The 17,294-nt window shown below is 37.0% G+C and overlaps 1 protein-coding gene across 1 annotated transcript; it reads right to left on the bottom strand.

Annotated features, from left to right (window-relative positions):
* Positions 1-16,066: 16,066 nt before the first annotated feature.
* Positions 16,067-17,020, bottom strand: LOC126060703 (putative olfactory receptor 8G2). Its single transcript, XM_049856925.1, has one exon. The coding sequence runs from the start codon at positions 17,015-17,017 to the stop codon at positions 16,067-16,069; it is 951 nt and encodes a 316-aa protein (XP_049712882.1). The 5' UTR covers positions 17,018-17,020.
* Positions 17,021-17,294: the final 274 nt, after the last annotated feature.

Genomic DNA, 17,294 nt, shown 5'->3' with positions numbered 1-17,294 from the left:
TAGCATCTTTGATAAATGGTGCTAGGACAATTGGATGTCCAGATGCAAAAGAATGAACTTGGACCCCCTTCCTCACACCACACATAATAATTGACTCAAAAAGTAACCTTGATCTAAATGTAAAAATGTACAACTATAACACTTTTGAAAGAAATATAAGAGTAAATTTTTAAGACCTGGGATAGCACAAAGTTTTCTTAGATATGACACCAAAAGCTACTACAATAATAGATTACCTGGATTTCATTAAATATATATATATATATATCAAAAGACTTTAACAAAAACATGAAAAGCAACCTATAATATGGAAGAAAATATTTACAAAGCATATATCTAATAATCAACACCCATTGAAGCAGCAGTCAAGAAATCAGATGAAGCAAATCTGCTGTAAAAGACCTCTTTAAAGTGTTGAGAAGCAAAGGCATCATTTTAAGGACCAAGGCTTGCCTGACCCAAGCCATGGTGTTTTCAATCACCTCATATGTATGGGAGAGCTGGACAGTAAATAAGGAAGACCGAAGAGGAATTGGTGCCTTTGAATTATAGTGTTGGTGAAGAATATAGACTATACCACAAACTGCCAAAAGAACAGACAAACCTGTCTTGGAAGAAGCACAGCCAGAATGTTCATTAGAGGAGAGGATGATGAGACTTCATCTCACATACTTTGAACATGTTATGGGGGGGATTGGTCCTTAGAGAAGGACATCATGCTTGGTAAAGTAGAGGGCCATCAGAAAAGAGGAACACCCTCAATGTGATGGATTGACACAGTAGATGCAACCATGGCTCAAACATAACACTCATCATGAAGATAGTGCAGGACCAGTGTTTCGTTTTGTTGTACATACAGTTGCTATGAATCAGAACCGACTTGATGGCACCTAACAATAACAACAACATTATGTAATAAGGGTCTAGTATCTAGAGTATGTAAAGGAGCCCCGTTGGCACAGTGGATAATTGCTTAGCTGTTAACTGGAAGTTTGGTGGTTCGAACCATTCAAGTGACTCCATGGGAGAAAGACCTGGTGATCTGCTCACAAAAAGATTACAGCCTACGAATCCCTATAACCCAGTGCCATTGAGTCGATTAGTTCTTATCTGTCATACGGGTGTCACTGTGAGTTGAAATTGACTGGACGGCACCTAACCACAACAAAAACTAGAATGTGTTTAGAAGTCTTACAGCTCAAGAATAAAAAGACAAATACCCAAAGAAAATATAAGCAAAGAACTTGAACAGATATTTCTCTAAAAAGGATACAAAAATGGCCTCTAGCACATTAAAAGATGCTCACCGTCATTAGTCAATAAAAGAATGGAAACCAAAACCACAATGAGACACCACATCACACTCACTAGGATGACTATAACTAAAAACATTGGCAATAAGTAGTTTTGACAAGGAGAAATTGAAACCCTCACACATTGCTTTTGGGATTGTAAAATGGAGGAGCTGCTTAGGCAGCTCATCAAAATGTTAAATACAGGGTTAGCCAGCAATTACACTCTTAGGTACATAGCCAAGAAATTGAAAACATATGTACACATAAAAACTTGTGCATGAATGTTCAGAGAAGACATATTCATAACAGTCAAAGAGTGGAAAGAGCCCAAATGTCCATCAAGTGACAAATGAACAAAATGTGGCATACCCATAAAAGGGGGTGTTATACTAGAAGAAGTAATGAAGTACTGAGACATGTCAAGACATGAATTAAACTTAAAAATATTATGCTAAGTGAAAAAAGCCCTTCACAAATGGCCACCTATTGCATGATTCTATTCTTATGAAAAATCAAAATAGTCTCACAGGGACAGAAAATAACTTCATGTCTGCCAGGCGTAGGGAATGCGAGAATGAAGAGTGACTACCAGTGAGTATGGGGATTGATTTGGAGGGGATGATGAAAATGCTCTAAAATTGGGTAGTGGTGAGGGTTGTACAAGTCTATGAACATACTTAAAAACACTGATTAATCCCCTCTAAAGGAAAATTTTGTGGTATGTGATTCTCTGTCAAGGATGCCATAAATAATAGAAAACCACCAGCACCACCATCACCATAGCAACAACAACAAAATAGCAACTCCAGGTTGGTAGTTTACCACCCTCCTCTAAGCCTTTTCCATCTAAGTTACACCTGGTGTCTACCTCTTTATTTATTTCAAGCACACCCTTACATTCTTCTCCAAACAATGAAGTATTCCCCTAGTCCAAAAAAAGTATGCTATATTGGTCAAAAACTGACTATCTTTTACCATTATAAGTCTTTTTTTTTCCTAATACATTAGCAAGAAAAACATAGGCCTTTAACAATCATGAATTATTCAGAAGTTACATACATGTGATAAGTCTATATTCTATTTAAAATTCTCTCCTATCTCTTTTATCAGTGAAAACACATCAAGAAATATGAAAATAAAGAAAACAAAACTTCAAACCAAACCAAACCCATTGTCCTTGAGTCAATTTTGACTCATAGTGACCGTACAGGACAGAATAGAACTGCCACATAGAGTTTCTAAGGCTGTAAATCTTTACAGAAGCAGACTGCCACGATTTCTCCCATCAAGCAGTTGGTGGGTTCTAACTGCTAAACTTATGGTTAGCAGCTGAGCACTTAACCATCCGGCATCAGGGCTCCTTAAATGTAGCTTCCAAAAAAAAAAAAAAAAACCCATTGCGGTAGAGTAAATTCCAACTCATAGTGACCCTATAGTGTAGTGTAGAAATGCCCCATACAGTTTCCTGTGTTGTAATATTTACCCAAGCAGATCGTTAGGGCTTTTTCTCCCATGAAGATACTGGTGAGTTTGAACCTGGGTTTGGAAGTGTTCTTCCCAGTTCAATTGTGCCGAGGAAGCAAAACCAGAACCAAGGCAAATTTTTTAAATTGAGGTGAACTGGAACCATAACTGGAGGGGAAATTTATTGGTGAAATTTCTGCTAGAAACTTAATCTCCCTCTTAGAAAACGAGGGCAGCACCCACATTGCACAGCAGCCAAGTCTCATGCCTGTCAGATTTTGAAGAGCGTCAGAAACAGCTGCACTGTTTTTAAATGTGTATTTCTCTCCTCAGTCTGGCAATAATCCAATTTCACACATCAGGCTCCTGAAAAGACTGATTAACCGTGTTCCTAGTCTTCCATTCCAGGGCTTCAATTTGTAATTTTCCTCATTTCAGTTATGTTTCTGGATTATCCAAATTAAAAAAAAAAAAAATTGGATCTACTCTTGTTTCTCTTCATCTGCTGTGACTGAAATGATTCACACTGTTCCCAAGACCTGGTTTGAACCTCCAACTTTCAGTTAGCAGGCAAGCCCTTAACCATTGTGCCAGCAGAGCTCCTAAAACATGGCTTAAAACCAAAACCAAGCCCATTGCCATTAAATCCATTCCAACTCACTCTGACAATATAACAAAGCCAGCATAAGATTACTAAAGTATTTCAATATTTTTTGTTTTGAGGTATACTGGTTTGGTAGAACAAAAAATGTTTTAGTCCTCAATTTTCTTGTTGTTACGAAAGTATTTGCTGAATCTCTTGTTATATTCTTATGTACGTGATGTGGTTATGTGTGGTGGATGAAAATACAGAAAAAATCTCATAATTACATGAACTCAAAGAACATCTAAAGACTAGATATAAGTGAATAATCTAGAATTACCATTCCATAGGACTTTATACATAGTCTTGTCTTGAAAAATCATCTTATGAATAATTGGATGAAGCCATACAAGAAATTATTATACAATTCATAGCATCTACGAAGAAAAGAATAATGAATGCTTATGTGATGATAATGCTTCAAGAAAATACTGTTAGGCTGTGAATATGGACTGATATTTAAAAGAATAAATTTAACATTGATAAACATATTTTTCTGTGAAATATAAATTCATTCATTTCATAGATATTTGGATACTTATCACTAAAAACTTATCACTAGCCAGAAATTATTTAGGACACTCAAAATAGAGAGGTGAAAAGGATAGGATTTCCTGCTCTTCAGAATCTCACAGTCCAGTAAGAGAGAAGGCAGACGAGAAACAGTAATAAATGTTAGGATTGCACAGGTCCACACAGTGAATGTGGTACTAACTCAGAGTGGGGGGGGGGGGGTCATTGCAGAGGCATAGCATGGGGGTGGGGAGCAGAGGGAGGCCCTTGCTCCCAGGTGCGAATCGAAGGGAGTGCCAAACAAGGTGTGGATTCACATTATCACGCACCACAAACATAAAAGGCACTTGGCTAAGGCAGCCAGACAAGAAGGGGGGAAGACATTTCTGCTGACATGTCACCACTCCCCATGTCTATTCCTGAAATTGGTGTGCAGGTGGGTGCAACATTGAGATTGCCCCTGTGCACTGTTAATTTTCCTACACCCCTGGATCATTGAAGGCTTCCAGGAGCAACCTGGATCTAGAAGGATAAGTAGGTGTTAGCCAGGCTTGCACAATGTTTAAAATTGGGAACCATTGAACTAACAGATCTTCATGTTCAAAACATTTGCATCAAGAGAAGAAACACCTAAAAATGCAATGAGTTACAAGGAACATAATATCCAGAATAAGGGGTGTGATAGCCACAAAAGATCAATTGCATCTGAGGAACTGTGCTTAGTTTTAGCTGCTGTATTTTAGTATGACACTTTACAAATTATAATTATTCAGGAAAATTGAATATTTGAGTTGACATGATTTATAACAAATAACAAATATCCACATGACTAATAACAGTAGAGAGAATGGACTTATTGTATGTTACCTCAGATGACAGAGCTAAGACTAGTGTCTGAACGTCAGGACATTTCTTACGATAAATGTGTCTGAAAGTAGGATAGGTGGATGTATTGAAAGAAGATATTTTCTTTCTTTGAATGCATTACAGGCAAAAATGAGTAACCATTTGACAAGTAGCTTTAGGAAATTCCTATATTGTAAGGAGGCTAAGACTTCATGAAGACACAGATGGGATTCAGATACTCACCTTTTCTCTGCCTGGAATGCTTAACCAGGGTGCTCTGTATGCTTCAGACCAAGTGCCCTCGGAAGGAAACAGCTCTTACTAATATTGGTGGTGGCAGTTCTAAGGATTTAGAATGCAGATCTCAGTTTCTGAGCTGTTCATGTAAATATTATAAATAAAAAATCATGATTCCTTAGTCTAGCTCCCTTATAGTGCTACCTGAGACACTGGGCAAAGTGGTATGTTTTTATCCAGGGTTTGAATATACAAGAGGTCTCATCAAAAACAAACAGATGAAAGGTCTCTTAAGATTTCTGTTCACCAGGGATGAGCTATTGGGAAAAAGGAGCAATTAAAAATTTCTTTCACGTTCTTATTATGATTAGCTCCTTTGTGTATATAATATTCAAATTCATTAGGTTGTTGAGTAGAAATTAAGATCTGGCAGACATTGTTCTAGGAGGCCCTCCAGAGAACAGCTTCCAACATGAATATAATTACTGAAATATTTGAAGCCATAATTTTAATCATCTCAGTTGATATTCTGTCAATTGCTGGAGGTTTGGAGGCTTGTTTTTCGCCAATGCCTTCAGTGCACCTTGGACCTCTTCCTTCAGTATCATTGGTTCCTGATCATATGCTACCTCCTGGAATGGATGAACCAATTCTTTTTGGTACAGTGACTCTGTGTATTCCTTCCATCTTCATTTGATGCTTCTTGTGTTGTTTAATATTTTTCCTGTAGAATCCTTCAATATTGTAACCATAATAGTCTCGTTAGTAAAACATTATCAATCAGTCACGATGCATTGCCTATTTCACTCAAAAACTATCACTATTCCCAACAAGTAATTACCCACATATTTAGTTGTGAGAAGACCTCCTATTAAGAATCTTGCCCCATCAATGGGACTGACACAGTATTCAATTATTTAAATATATAACACAATGTCCACTTTTCCTTTATTTTGGAGGATAGAGTTACAGTAACTTTGATTTGTGGAAAGTTTTGAATACTTCAGGCTTAACTCCAAATTTCTGTGAACAAAGACATTTAGAATGAGGCCCAAGAATTCTACCAACTAGCTTTAATCTCTTTCACTTTTATTTATGACCACTAATGACTAGAGAGCAGGTACACCCTTGACTATCACACTCTGAGAACTTTCTTGATTGAAAGCCATAATCCATTTATGAAATAGGCCCAGCTCATAGTTACATAAAATATTGATAAGAATTATATTTACTCTGTCCCTATTATTGGAGAATAGAATTGAGATAACTTGAATCTGTAAAAATTTGGAATGTTTCTATGCCCCCAAATTTATTTTATTAATGAAATTCAAGATGAGAAAAAATGAGTTTCCAGGTAAAATATTATTCAAGTGACTTTTAACTTTATTTATGTTCATTTTATTTAGGTTCATTAATAACTAGTGTTACAAATGATCAAGTACTCAATTACTAGCCAAAAGGTTGGCAGTTCAAACCCACCCAGTGGCGTCTTGGGGGACAGGCCTGCTGATAAGTTTTTAAAAGCTCACAGCCTTGAAAACTCTATGGAGGAGTTATATTTTGCACACACAGCGTCACTATGAGTCAGGATTAACTGATGGAAACTAACATTAACTATGAAGACCAAAAACCCATTGCTGTGGAGTCAGTGCCTATTCATAGAGACCGTACAAGACAGAGTAGAGCTGCCCTGTAGAATTTCCAAGGCTGTAAATCCTTACAGAATCAGATTACTACATCTTTCCTCAAGAGGTGGCTGGTGAGTTCAATGTGCCAACACTTTGGTTACCAGCCAAACTCTTTAAACACTGCACCACCAGGGCTCCTTCATAATAACTATAGTAGCAGAAATTAATTTTGGTATAGCACAGAGAATAAAAAACACAGAATGGAGTTCCAGGGAATCACAGTATCCTGCACACATGGGGCAGGTTGCTACCCTCTTGGGGTTGAGAAATCACTTAATTCACACATTCTGTATATGCCTCTTTGATTTTGTAGTGAATGCAGTTGTGAGTTTTAAGGTATAAGTGCCCCTGCCTTTGTATACTTAGGATTTATCATAAAAATGAGAACAAATTAGCAAATACTTGACTCCTCCTTGAAAGCACTTAGAGAAAAACAAAAACAAAAGACAAATCTAATTTTTCATGGCATGATTGTAATTACAGAATATTACAAACAGAAATTTCCAATTTATTCCTCAAAGATGCAGTTTTGTTGGAAGCACCCCCTCCCTCGGCCCAAAGTATATACTGTGTACCATCCAAACCCACGAAACCAGACCCACTGTAGTTGAGTCGATTCTGACTCATAGCAACCCAAAAGGACAGAGTAGAGCTGCCCCATAGGTTTTCCAGGACTGTAAATCTTCACAGAAGCCAACTGCCATGTCTTTCTCCTGCAGATCAGGCTGGTAGGTTCCAAACACTGACATTTCTGTTAGCAGCCAAGCCCTTTAACCACTGCACCACCAGGGCTCCCCTTCATAGGTTATTAAAATATATAGCTTTAAGATATGTTTAATATAATATTATTCACCATTACTTTTCAGAGATGAGGTAGCTGAAGTTTCAATCTTATGACTCTTCTGAAAGTCAATATTTTTTGAATGATTGAATAATATTACACACACGCACACACACACACAAATACTTATGTATATCTACTTACATACTGAGAGTTTCTCAAAGTTAGAAGACTTTACACATAGCTAATTCACTGAAATTAAGCTCTCTGTTGGGTATAGTTCAAGAGTGGGAAAGCCTGCCTAGATAAGTTTTGTTCTGTTTTAATTTCTCCTACCCCTTACCCCTGCTTAAATAATTAAATTAGTCAGTTTTGCTCTTCACCTAGAAGGTTGCAGTATTTTATTTTCTAAACCATTATCTAATTAATAAGTATTTCTGAAGAGAACTAATAACTGTTCACATTATTCAATCATCCTTTCATTTCTATTTATTCATTTTTTTAACTATTGACAGAATTTTACTTTGTAAAATACTGAAAAAAGCATTTTGTTCCTTTATCGAAAAGTTCTTCAGTATGTTTTCATTTTCTGTTGATTTCAAGACTACTTATATTGAGTTGGACATTCAGAGCTTTCTGGCTCTGCTTCCAATCTATATTACCCATTTAATTCCTCTATTTTCCTTTCTAACTTATAGGTTTCAACAAACAGATGCAGCGCTAGAAGTGCTCACTCATCTATGTCAAAAAATCTAGAAGACAGTTTCCTGGTGAACTGACTAGAAGAGAGCCATGTTTGTGTTCATTCCAAAGAAAAGTGATAAAACAGGATTGTGAAATTATGAATAGTATCATTTGTATCATACACAAGTAAAATTTTGCTGAAGATCATTAAAAAGCAGTTGTAGCAGTGCATCAAAAGGGAACTGCCAGAAGTTCAAGACAGACTCAGAAAAGGACAGGTTGGTGCTTTGAACCCACCAGCAGCTCCATGGTAGAAGGATGTGGCAGTCTGCTCTGTACAAGCTACACCTTTGGAAACCCTGAGGGGGGCTTCTATCGGTACTATAGGGTCTCTGGGAGTTGCAACTGACTCTACAGAAACAACTTTTTTGGACTCTTTTTATATGTCTTCAAGAGACTAAAGCAAAAAGAACTGAGACAGGCTGCTCAGCCATATCTTGAACAGTAACTGAGCCAATATTTTTTCCTTCTTCTATCTCTCCTTTCCCTCCCCTAGCCCATCCCTGCCTCCAAGTAAGATCCTAATGTCAGCTCCCCAAATGGTTAAGTGTTAACCAATGTTTCCTCTAAGACTGTGGAAAACAAATGATATTGATCTAAACCTGTCAAATAAGATGAAAGGTGGTGCCAGCTACCCCCTGAGCTGATGGGATAATGGCAGAAAAAGATCAACATGTTTAAGATACCACCACCAAAATCAAACAGAAGAACGAGAGCGCACATTCCACAAGTCCCGAACACTTATGGCCCGTTTTCCCTTAAGAACCCGAACCTATTGGTAGTCTGGGGAGACAGACGACTTTTGGAGGAGATCATTCCCCTCTGTCTCCATATACTGGTATATCTAATAAAGCTCTTGCTACCCACCTCACCCCTGTCTCAAGCATTGGCTATTTGCGGCAGGTGGCTCTAATTTGCGACATTGTGGTAAAAGAACTGCTGGAAACCATAGAGAGACATATTTTATTTCACAAGAAGCAAGAACATTCTGGCAGTCAGACATACGCAGAAATGAAATCAGCTGCCTCAGTGTGCAACCACCTACTCACAATTAGAAATGTTCAAGCATAGCCTGAATAGCAGCTTAGCATTTATATTGTTCAGGGACAAAACTTGGGATATATCATCTTTAATACCTCTCTCAATTCAATTCCAGCATTTCATGATTTGTTAATTTAATGGACAATTTTTTGTATTGTTAGACAATCCTGCCTTCAAATCCAAGCTCAGCTGCATATTTGCTGTGTGACCTTGGACAACCTACATTCACTCTCCAAGCCTCTGAAAAAAACAGAGATGTTAATATCATCTCTTGGTGGTGGTGTGAAAACTAAATAAAATGACACCTGAAGGTACTTAGTACAGTTACTGGCTGTTGGCAAGAACTTCATAAATGTTAGTGTTGTTTTAATTGCAACCTGTTGAGTTTCTCTCTAAAATGTCTTCCGTTTGCCCAACATGTTCATTACCGGACTGAAGACCATAATTTATTTTCTTAGTCTATCTTTCCTGTTTGTCCTTTTACATTAATATACATAATAATACAGAGATTCACAATTATTTTACTGAACATTAAACTCTTAAATGCCATCAATATTCTCCACGGTCTATAAATGAAGTTCAGACCAATTTTCATGTCATGCAAAGGTTTGTGTCATCTAAAAACAAATTAGCTTTATTATAATTTCTTATTTGATTTCCCTATAAGTAGTGATTAAGGGTTGGAGCTAACCAAAAGGTCAACAATTCAAATCTACTAGTTGCTCCTTGGAAACCCAATGGGGCAGTTCTACTCTATTCTATAAGGTTGCTATGAGTAGGAACTGACTCGAACACACATAACAACAACAATCACATACTTCAGTTATTCCACAAAAGGACATTTGGTAGGCCTTTGGTTTTGACCCATCATGTTTCCTTAACTTTCTTCATTTTCCAACTCCTGTCCCTCTGAAATCTAATATTTAAGGCATAGCAGAAAATCCAAGTTCATAAGACCATTTCCTATATATCCATGAATATGCTCATGTTGACATTTAGCACGAGAAAAAATCATTTAATTCTGTGTTACTTATCATGATTTATTTACTGGTTTTCTACTTCCTTAGATTGTAAACTTTAAACAGTGACTTTCAAATGTGTTAGATGAAATTGTTAGAAATAAATTAACATAGACCAAACATAAGTGAACAAAGATATCTCTATGCAAAAATGAATAAAGTGTTTGCTATAATTTTATAATGTGGGAGACACGAAGATAACAAAGAAATTAATTGTGTGTGTAAATATTAAAGCAAAGTTGTTTAGGATTGAATTTTGTCCCCCCATAATGTATGCTCTAAATCCTGACCTATATGTTTTTTGTTATAATCCCAGTTGGGAAAGGGGTTGTCTTTGTTATGTTAATGAGGCAGGATTAGTGTAGGTTGTATCTTGAGTCAATCTCTTTTGAGATTAAACAAGCAAGAGGAGCAGAGATGGGGAAAGAGAAAAGCCAAGCCACATGAAGATTGCACAGGAGCAAAAGCTCAGGAGAGACAAGGACCTTCCTCCAGAGCTGACAGACAGAAAGCCTCCCCCTGGAGCTTGCACCCTAAATTCAGACTTCTAGCCTCCTAAATTGTGTGAAAATAAATTTCTGTTTGTTAAAGGTATCCACTTGTGGCACTTCTGTTATAGAAGCACTAAATAAGTAAGACAGGGGACAAGTGGAAATAATCAGTTAACGCTCATCGTGAAGTACATTGAGACAGAGGCTAGAGCAGAGGACTTTAAGATTCTGAGAATCAAAGACTGGGATTCAAACACAATCTTCCTTCTTCCTAAAGAGTTCAGCGCTGTATATTTTTCTCTGCCATTGTTCTGGAGGGGAAAATGATTCTGATGAATCTGGTAGATGGTTCTGAATACTAACCTTGCAGAACTCTTTGATGCTGAGTGAAGCATAAAATAAAATCTCCTTTGGCAATTATTATGAATCACTGGTCTTGATCTCTTAAGATGCTGATGCCCAAGGCCATTGGTTGATTGATACGACAGAAAGAATTTATACTCTGGATATAAATGATAAGGGTCTGAATAGAAACAAAGAGTCTTAATGACCTCCCACTAAATTCATATCTAAGGGGTATCAACTCTTGGGAAAAGAAATATTCAGAATTTCCTCTTTTCCCCAGTGTTTCTCAAGTATTTAATATTCCCACAAAAGTATAGCCATCTATTGAAATTTTTAAAAAATTTAAATTTCAGGAAATTTTGAAGACAGATGAAATATATTTTCTAAAGTGATTTCCCACTGGGGGGAAAAAAATCTAAAATATAAGGCTTAAATTTTTTTTCCCCAAGGCTATCTTTTTGGGTATCTTTGGTATTTACATATTATGAAGTACTCATAAAACAATAATACTTGAAATATTTTAATTTACAGGCCAAATGAAAGCATCTTGCAGATATTGCCTTAAGTTCCTAACGAGCCTACCATGGAGAGAGAATGTCTTTTTTCCTTTAAAAATAAAAGAGAATTGTTTTTAAAAACTGGAAATATATGCTTTATAGAGATTATTTCAATTCTTTATAAAGACTGCATCACATTGTTAAATATACAATTTATATTTTTAAATATTGATTCAAAATATTTACTAAATGTTTTATAATTTTTGTAATTATTACAATTAATAAATAAAATAATTGAGATGATTTGCTTAGTTGAGTTTACCTTAAATGTATTAATTACTCATCACTGCAGGGCATTAATCTGTTTATTTTTAAGTATTTGCAAATTGGAGTGAGAAGGGTAGAAACTTAGTGATGAAATAATCCATAAGCTCCTTGGAAAATTTTGCTTATTACTGATTATATAAGAAGCCTTGGTGATCCACTTCTGTAAAATTTACAGCCTAGGAAACCCTATGGGGCAGGTCTACTCTGTCCTATAGGGTCTCTATGAATCGGAATCAACTCTGTGGTGCACACAACAGTTATGTAACAGCAGACCAATATTTATGACACAATGGAAAACTCAGTCTTGTATTCTCAAGAATTTCACAATCTTGATAGAGATATCTATAAGCATTCCTTAACAGTAACCAATACCAGAAAGGATATTATTATTGTAGAATGTGTGATGAACTAGAAATGTGTCTAATGATAGCCTTGAGTGGTAAAAAATGCATAGAGAAATAGATACTTGAGTTTTTCATTGAAAGAGGTGTAAAATTTGAAAAGGCAAGGTGGAATCAGGGGCTATTTCAGGATAGGGAAGCAGAGTGAATGAAGCCAAGGCCCTAGACATGAGCCCAGCTTTGTTGAGATGTTCTATGAACTACTCCAACAAGCATAGTTTATACCTTTCTAGCATATCTTAATAGTTATTAAAATATTAATACATTTTATTTATGCTTTTTATTTTAATCACATTTAACACTATTATTCTACTTAGATACAATGCCTAATCCAAATGTTAAATTCTTGAGAGATCAACATAGAGTTGTCTGTGACTAAATGCATATTTTGTAAGATGTGCCTGAAACTGCTAATTATTCTTTATGTTCATTCTCCTTTCTTCCTCAATAATGTGTCCTGAATCTTAGTTTGGCATGTAGCCATATAGGATAAACACAGCATTTCTCAGTCTCCCTTGCATCTGGGTTTGGCCATGTGATGAAGTCTAGCCAAAGGGATATTAGTGTCACTTCTAGGTAGTATTCTGTTCTCTTCTCCTGCACAGCTTCCTTTCTGCTGACTCAGTGGAGGAAATGAATGATGGACATAGAGCTATTCTTTAAGACCCTAAAGTAAAAGCTATACTTTGGAACCAGCAAAGGAACAAGTTAAAAGATTATGTCCCTGATGAGCGAGCCGCCATACCAGCCCTGAATTGTCTTCTGGTTTAAGGCACTCTGGTATGTGTGTGTGTGTATGTGTGTGTCTGTGTGTGTGTGTGTACATGCATGCACATGTCTCACAGACAAACCTAATCCTAACTAATATAAAAGGTAAAAGTCAACTCTGTCCCTGTGACACACTGATGGTTCATGAAAATGCTAATTGTAAATGAAGAATTGTTTTCTTTTCCATCTTAAAATACACTTATATCAGAGGGAGGAAACCCTGGTGGTGCAGTGGTTAAGTGCTATGGCTGCTGACCAAAGGCTTGGCAGCTTGAGTCTGCCAGGTGCTCACTGGAAACTCTATGGAGCAGTTCTACTCTGTCCTATAGGGTTGCTGTGAGTCGGAATCGACTCGAGGGCACTGGGTTTGCTTTTCTGGTTTTTATATCAGAGGGAATGAAAGACAAATTCATTACGAGAACATTTTCTAAGTTCATCATAGGACATTGGGTTAGAAATACTTATTTGTATCATGACTTTTTTTCCTATTATTAAAACTTTTGATTATATGTATCCTTCGGTAATGGTACTTCATAAGCTCTATGCATTTTGTACTTTTCTAATTTGTTAAAGTTTTCCTTTTTCAAGGTTATCTCTCTCTCTCTTTTGTGATAGAGCTTTATTTCCATTTCAGAATCTGTCTGTTATCTACCCTAGTGTTTTAATAGCATGTCTTTTACCAGTGTTCAGAATAACTAGAGATAATTCAGGCATTTTTAACCCCATTAACACCTTTAAAAAGTTTTATTATACAAATAGATCCTCTGAAACACTTACTGTTCTTATAAACAGTGATTTCAGCCCATCACCCATTGGTGCAAATAAAAAGTTTTTCACCAGATGTCATTTGTTCAATACCTGGAGTAATACAATAAAAATTACACAGCCTTTGTAAAACACATGCAAGCTGTACACATTTATGTACATAGTACACATAGTACACATACATACACATATATCTTACATATAAATGTATACCAATATATAGATCACATACATATATATTTTTATATATACATGTATAGATATACACACAACCAGATCTTTTTTTTTTTTTTTTTTTTACAGGGTTAAAACATGAAATATGGAGATAAGGACAGATGGGTACATAGAAGAGGGAAACATCCTCACCTCTCTCATTACAACTTGTGATTTTATGCAGTGAGATAAATGTGACATCACATCGGGGTATTAATGTTTCCTATTTAATGGCAAGATGATGACAAAGCAAGCACAGTTGTATGCAGGCCAGACCAGTCAGATCACTTTAAAAACACATTTTAAGCAGGTGTAAATGCTCACGCTTGGTCAAAAAAACCCCAGTAGCCCTGTGCTCTGCCTCTGGGCACAGCTTTATACAGATGAGCAGTCGAGCATGATGTTATTTGGAGAATGTCCATGCTTCCTTTTCCTTAGTGCACCTGATTTGAAAGCTTTGAATCTCAGAAGCATTAGGTTCTTATCTAGAACCTAATAGTAAAGTGAAATAAGTGGCCTTTAGGAGTCTGAAGAACAATTCTAGGGAGAGATGGGGAAATACAACCAGGTACTGCTACCACAAGCAAGAGAAGATGTGGGAGCTCAGTGACTGGCAAGAGCAGTTGGTGGGAGCTGGTGCCAACAAGAGCTGCTGAGAGTCATTAATAGGAACGACTCCACAAACACAGTTTCCTTTACATTTTTTTTTTTTTTTTTTTGCTTATTGCCTCTCAGGAGGACTAATAGGAATTTTCTGGTAGTTATTCTAAAAATTACCAATGGGAACTTATCTGGAAAAAGGGAAGAGGAGGGAATTTATTGCTTTGAAGTCTTCTCAAACTATCATCTGAGTTACATTTTCTTTTTTAAACTCCTATTTACTGGGTAAGGAGGGAGAGCCAGAAATTTTTAATTGAAACCCCAGACAATTATTGAGTGTCTACAAAATAATTCTGCCAATTTCTTTTTCCAGAAAAAATGCTGAGTGTTTAGTAAGATGGGTACAAGTCATTAGTCAGAAAATAATTTTCCAGTTTCAACTTTTGTGTGTGAATATGTGATCCCTATGATTTCAATGCAGAGTCAAAGAATGCCATTTCTACATACGTGATTCTCCAACATGGGTGAACAGAGAAATCTTTAGATATAGGGGAAAATGAATACAGGGTCCTCAGGGAAAAGGAGTTCATAGCGCAATGCTAAAATTGTGAAGAAAAGAATGTTGCAAAATAAATAAGTAAAAATACACATAATATATCCAGGCCTGATTAGTCTATCAATCCCTTCTACCAGTGTTATCATCTTGTGGGCAGGAATTATGTCTTAAAATCCATCATCTGCCCCCATATTCCTTAATATGGTTCTCTGCACTCAGTAACCAGCGAGGATTGAGTTTTGTAGATTCAAAATGATTAAAAATAATTTATTTTAGAGATTACATTTTTCCAGAAGAGTTTACTTGTACACTTATTAGTAAACAAGGACCAATACAGAAAGTACTAAGAAGATCAAAGGATACGGACCAAATGGATCATTCTATTAATTACAATAACCAAACCAGAAACCAAACTCTTTGCCCTTGAGTCTATTCCAACTCATTTACACCCTATAGGACAGAGTAGAACTGCCACATAGGGTTTCCAAGGAGTGGTGGTGAATTGGAACAGCTGACCTTTGGGTTAGCAGCCAAGCTCTTAACCATCGTGACACCAGGGCTCCATTAATTATGATAGGTAAGTCTTATCTAGCAAAGTGCCAGATCACATGTATGTAATTTATGATCTCCCTATAGGAAGGCCTTTGAAGATTTTGTAAAAAATAATTAGCGGTAATATGGGTTACTAGGGGTGACCACTGGGACTTCCTAGATTTGATGCTTCTCTCTATGTGACTACCCTCCATGTGACACTATGAATCCAGTCTATCCTTGGGAGCTTTCTTCCAAATCACAAGTGTTGGCAATAATCTCACTGAATCTTCTCCAAGAATTATAAATCTTTGCTAATGCAAAATTGTCTTTTCTTAATGATTTTATTTACAACAACTTTGACATCCTTATTCCTCAGGCTGTAGATCAGAGGGTTCAGCATTGGCACAATAGTGGTGTAAAACAGAGAAGACACTTTGCTTTGGTCCATGGAGCTGACATTTGATGGCTGTAGGTACATGAATGCTACAGAACCATAGAAGACTGTAACAGCCAAGATGTGGGAGCTGCATGTGCTGAAAGCTTTAGACCTGCCCTCAATGGAACTGATTCTCAGGATGCTAGCAATGATGAAGACATAGGAGCCAAGGATTGCCAAGGTTGGTGTAAGTACATTAAATACAGTGAAACATAAAACTACCACTTCATTGATATAAGTGCTGGAGCAGGAGAGCTCCAGCAGTGGTAAAATATCACAGAAGTAATGGTTGATTATTTTAGCCTTGCAGAAAACCATTCTTAGCATGCAACCGGTGTGAGCCGCAGCACCAATCAAGCCTATCAGATATACCTCAACCACCAACCAGGAGCAGACCTGATAAGACATGGTGACATTGTAAAGCAATGGGTTACAGATAGCAACATAACGGTCATATGCCATCACAGCCAACATATGACACTCTGCAACAGCAAAAACAATAAAGAAGTAGAGCTGAGTCATGCATTCAGGGTAGGAGATGATGTTCTTCTCTGTCACAAAGTTCATCAGCATTTTGGGGGTAATGACAGTGGAACAGCAGAGATCAATGAAGGACAAACTGCTCAGGAAACAGTACATGGGGGTGTGCAGGTAAGAACTGAGCCCAATCAGTGTGATCATGCCCAGGTTCCCCACCACTGTGACCACATAGGTTCCTAGGAAGAAAAGAAAGAGGGGCAGCTGGAGTTCTGGTTTGTCCTTTAGCCCAGCGAGGATGAACTCAGTCACGATGGAATGATTTCCTGCTGCCATTTTCTTCTGGGGATTCTATGGAGGAAGAGAAGAAGAAATTTGAGGTAGGTGTTTATTTGTGGGGTGGGAAACAGATGAAATCTTTTCATTCAGGTATCTCCAGTTCTCTCTCCCTGTCCCCCCTACTCCTTGTTGGAAGTTAAAGACTCTGGGATACCAGTATTACTGGTCATACAAAATAACATCAAGTGAAATTATATATATTTTTGCTTCTGTGCTACAAGAGTGGGCCTTAGTACTGGCCAGTCTCGAAACTCCCAAAGAACTGTTCTGAAAG

The sequence above is a fragment of the Elephas maximus genome, chromosome 17, assembly GCF_024166365.1.
Source record: "Elephas maximus indicus isolate mEleMax1 chromosome 17, mEleMax1 primary haplotype, whole genome shotgun sequence".
Lineage (NCBI taxonomy): Eukaryota > Metazoa > Chordata > Mammalia > Proboscidea > Elephantidae > Elephas > Elephas maximus.
The sequence above is the reverse complement of the archived record's forward strand: the minus strand, read 5'-3'. Positions and strand labels throughout refer to the sequence as shown.

Excerpts from the sequence above, each read along its gene's own strand:
- LOC126060703 (XM_049856925.1), bottom strand. The coding sequence starts at position 17,017 with ATGGCAGCAGGAAATCATTCCATCGTGACTGAGTTCATCCTCGCTGGG.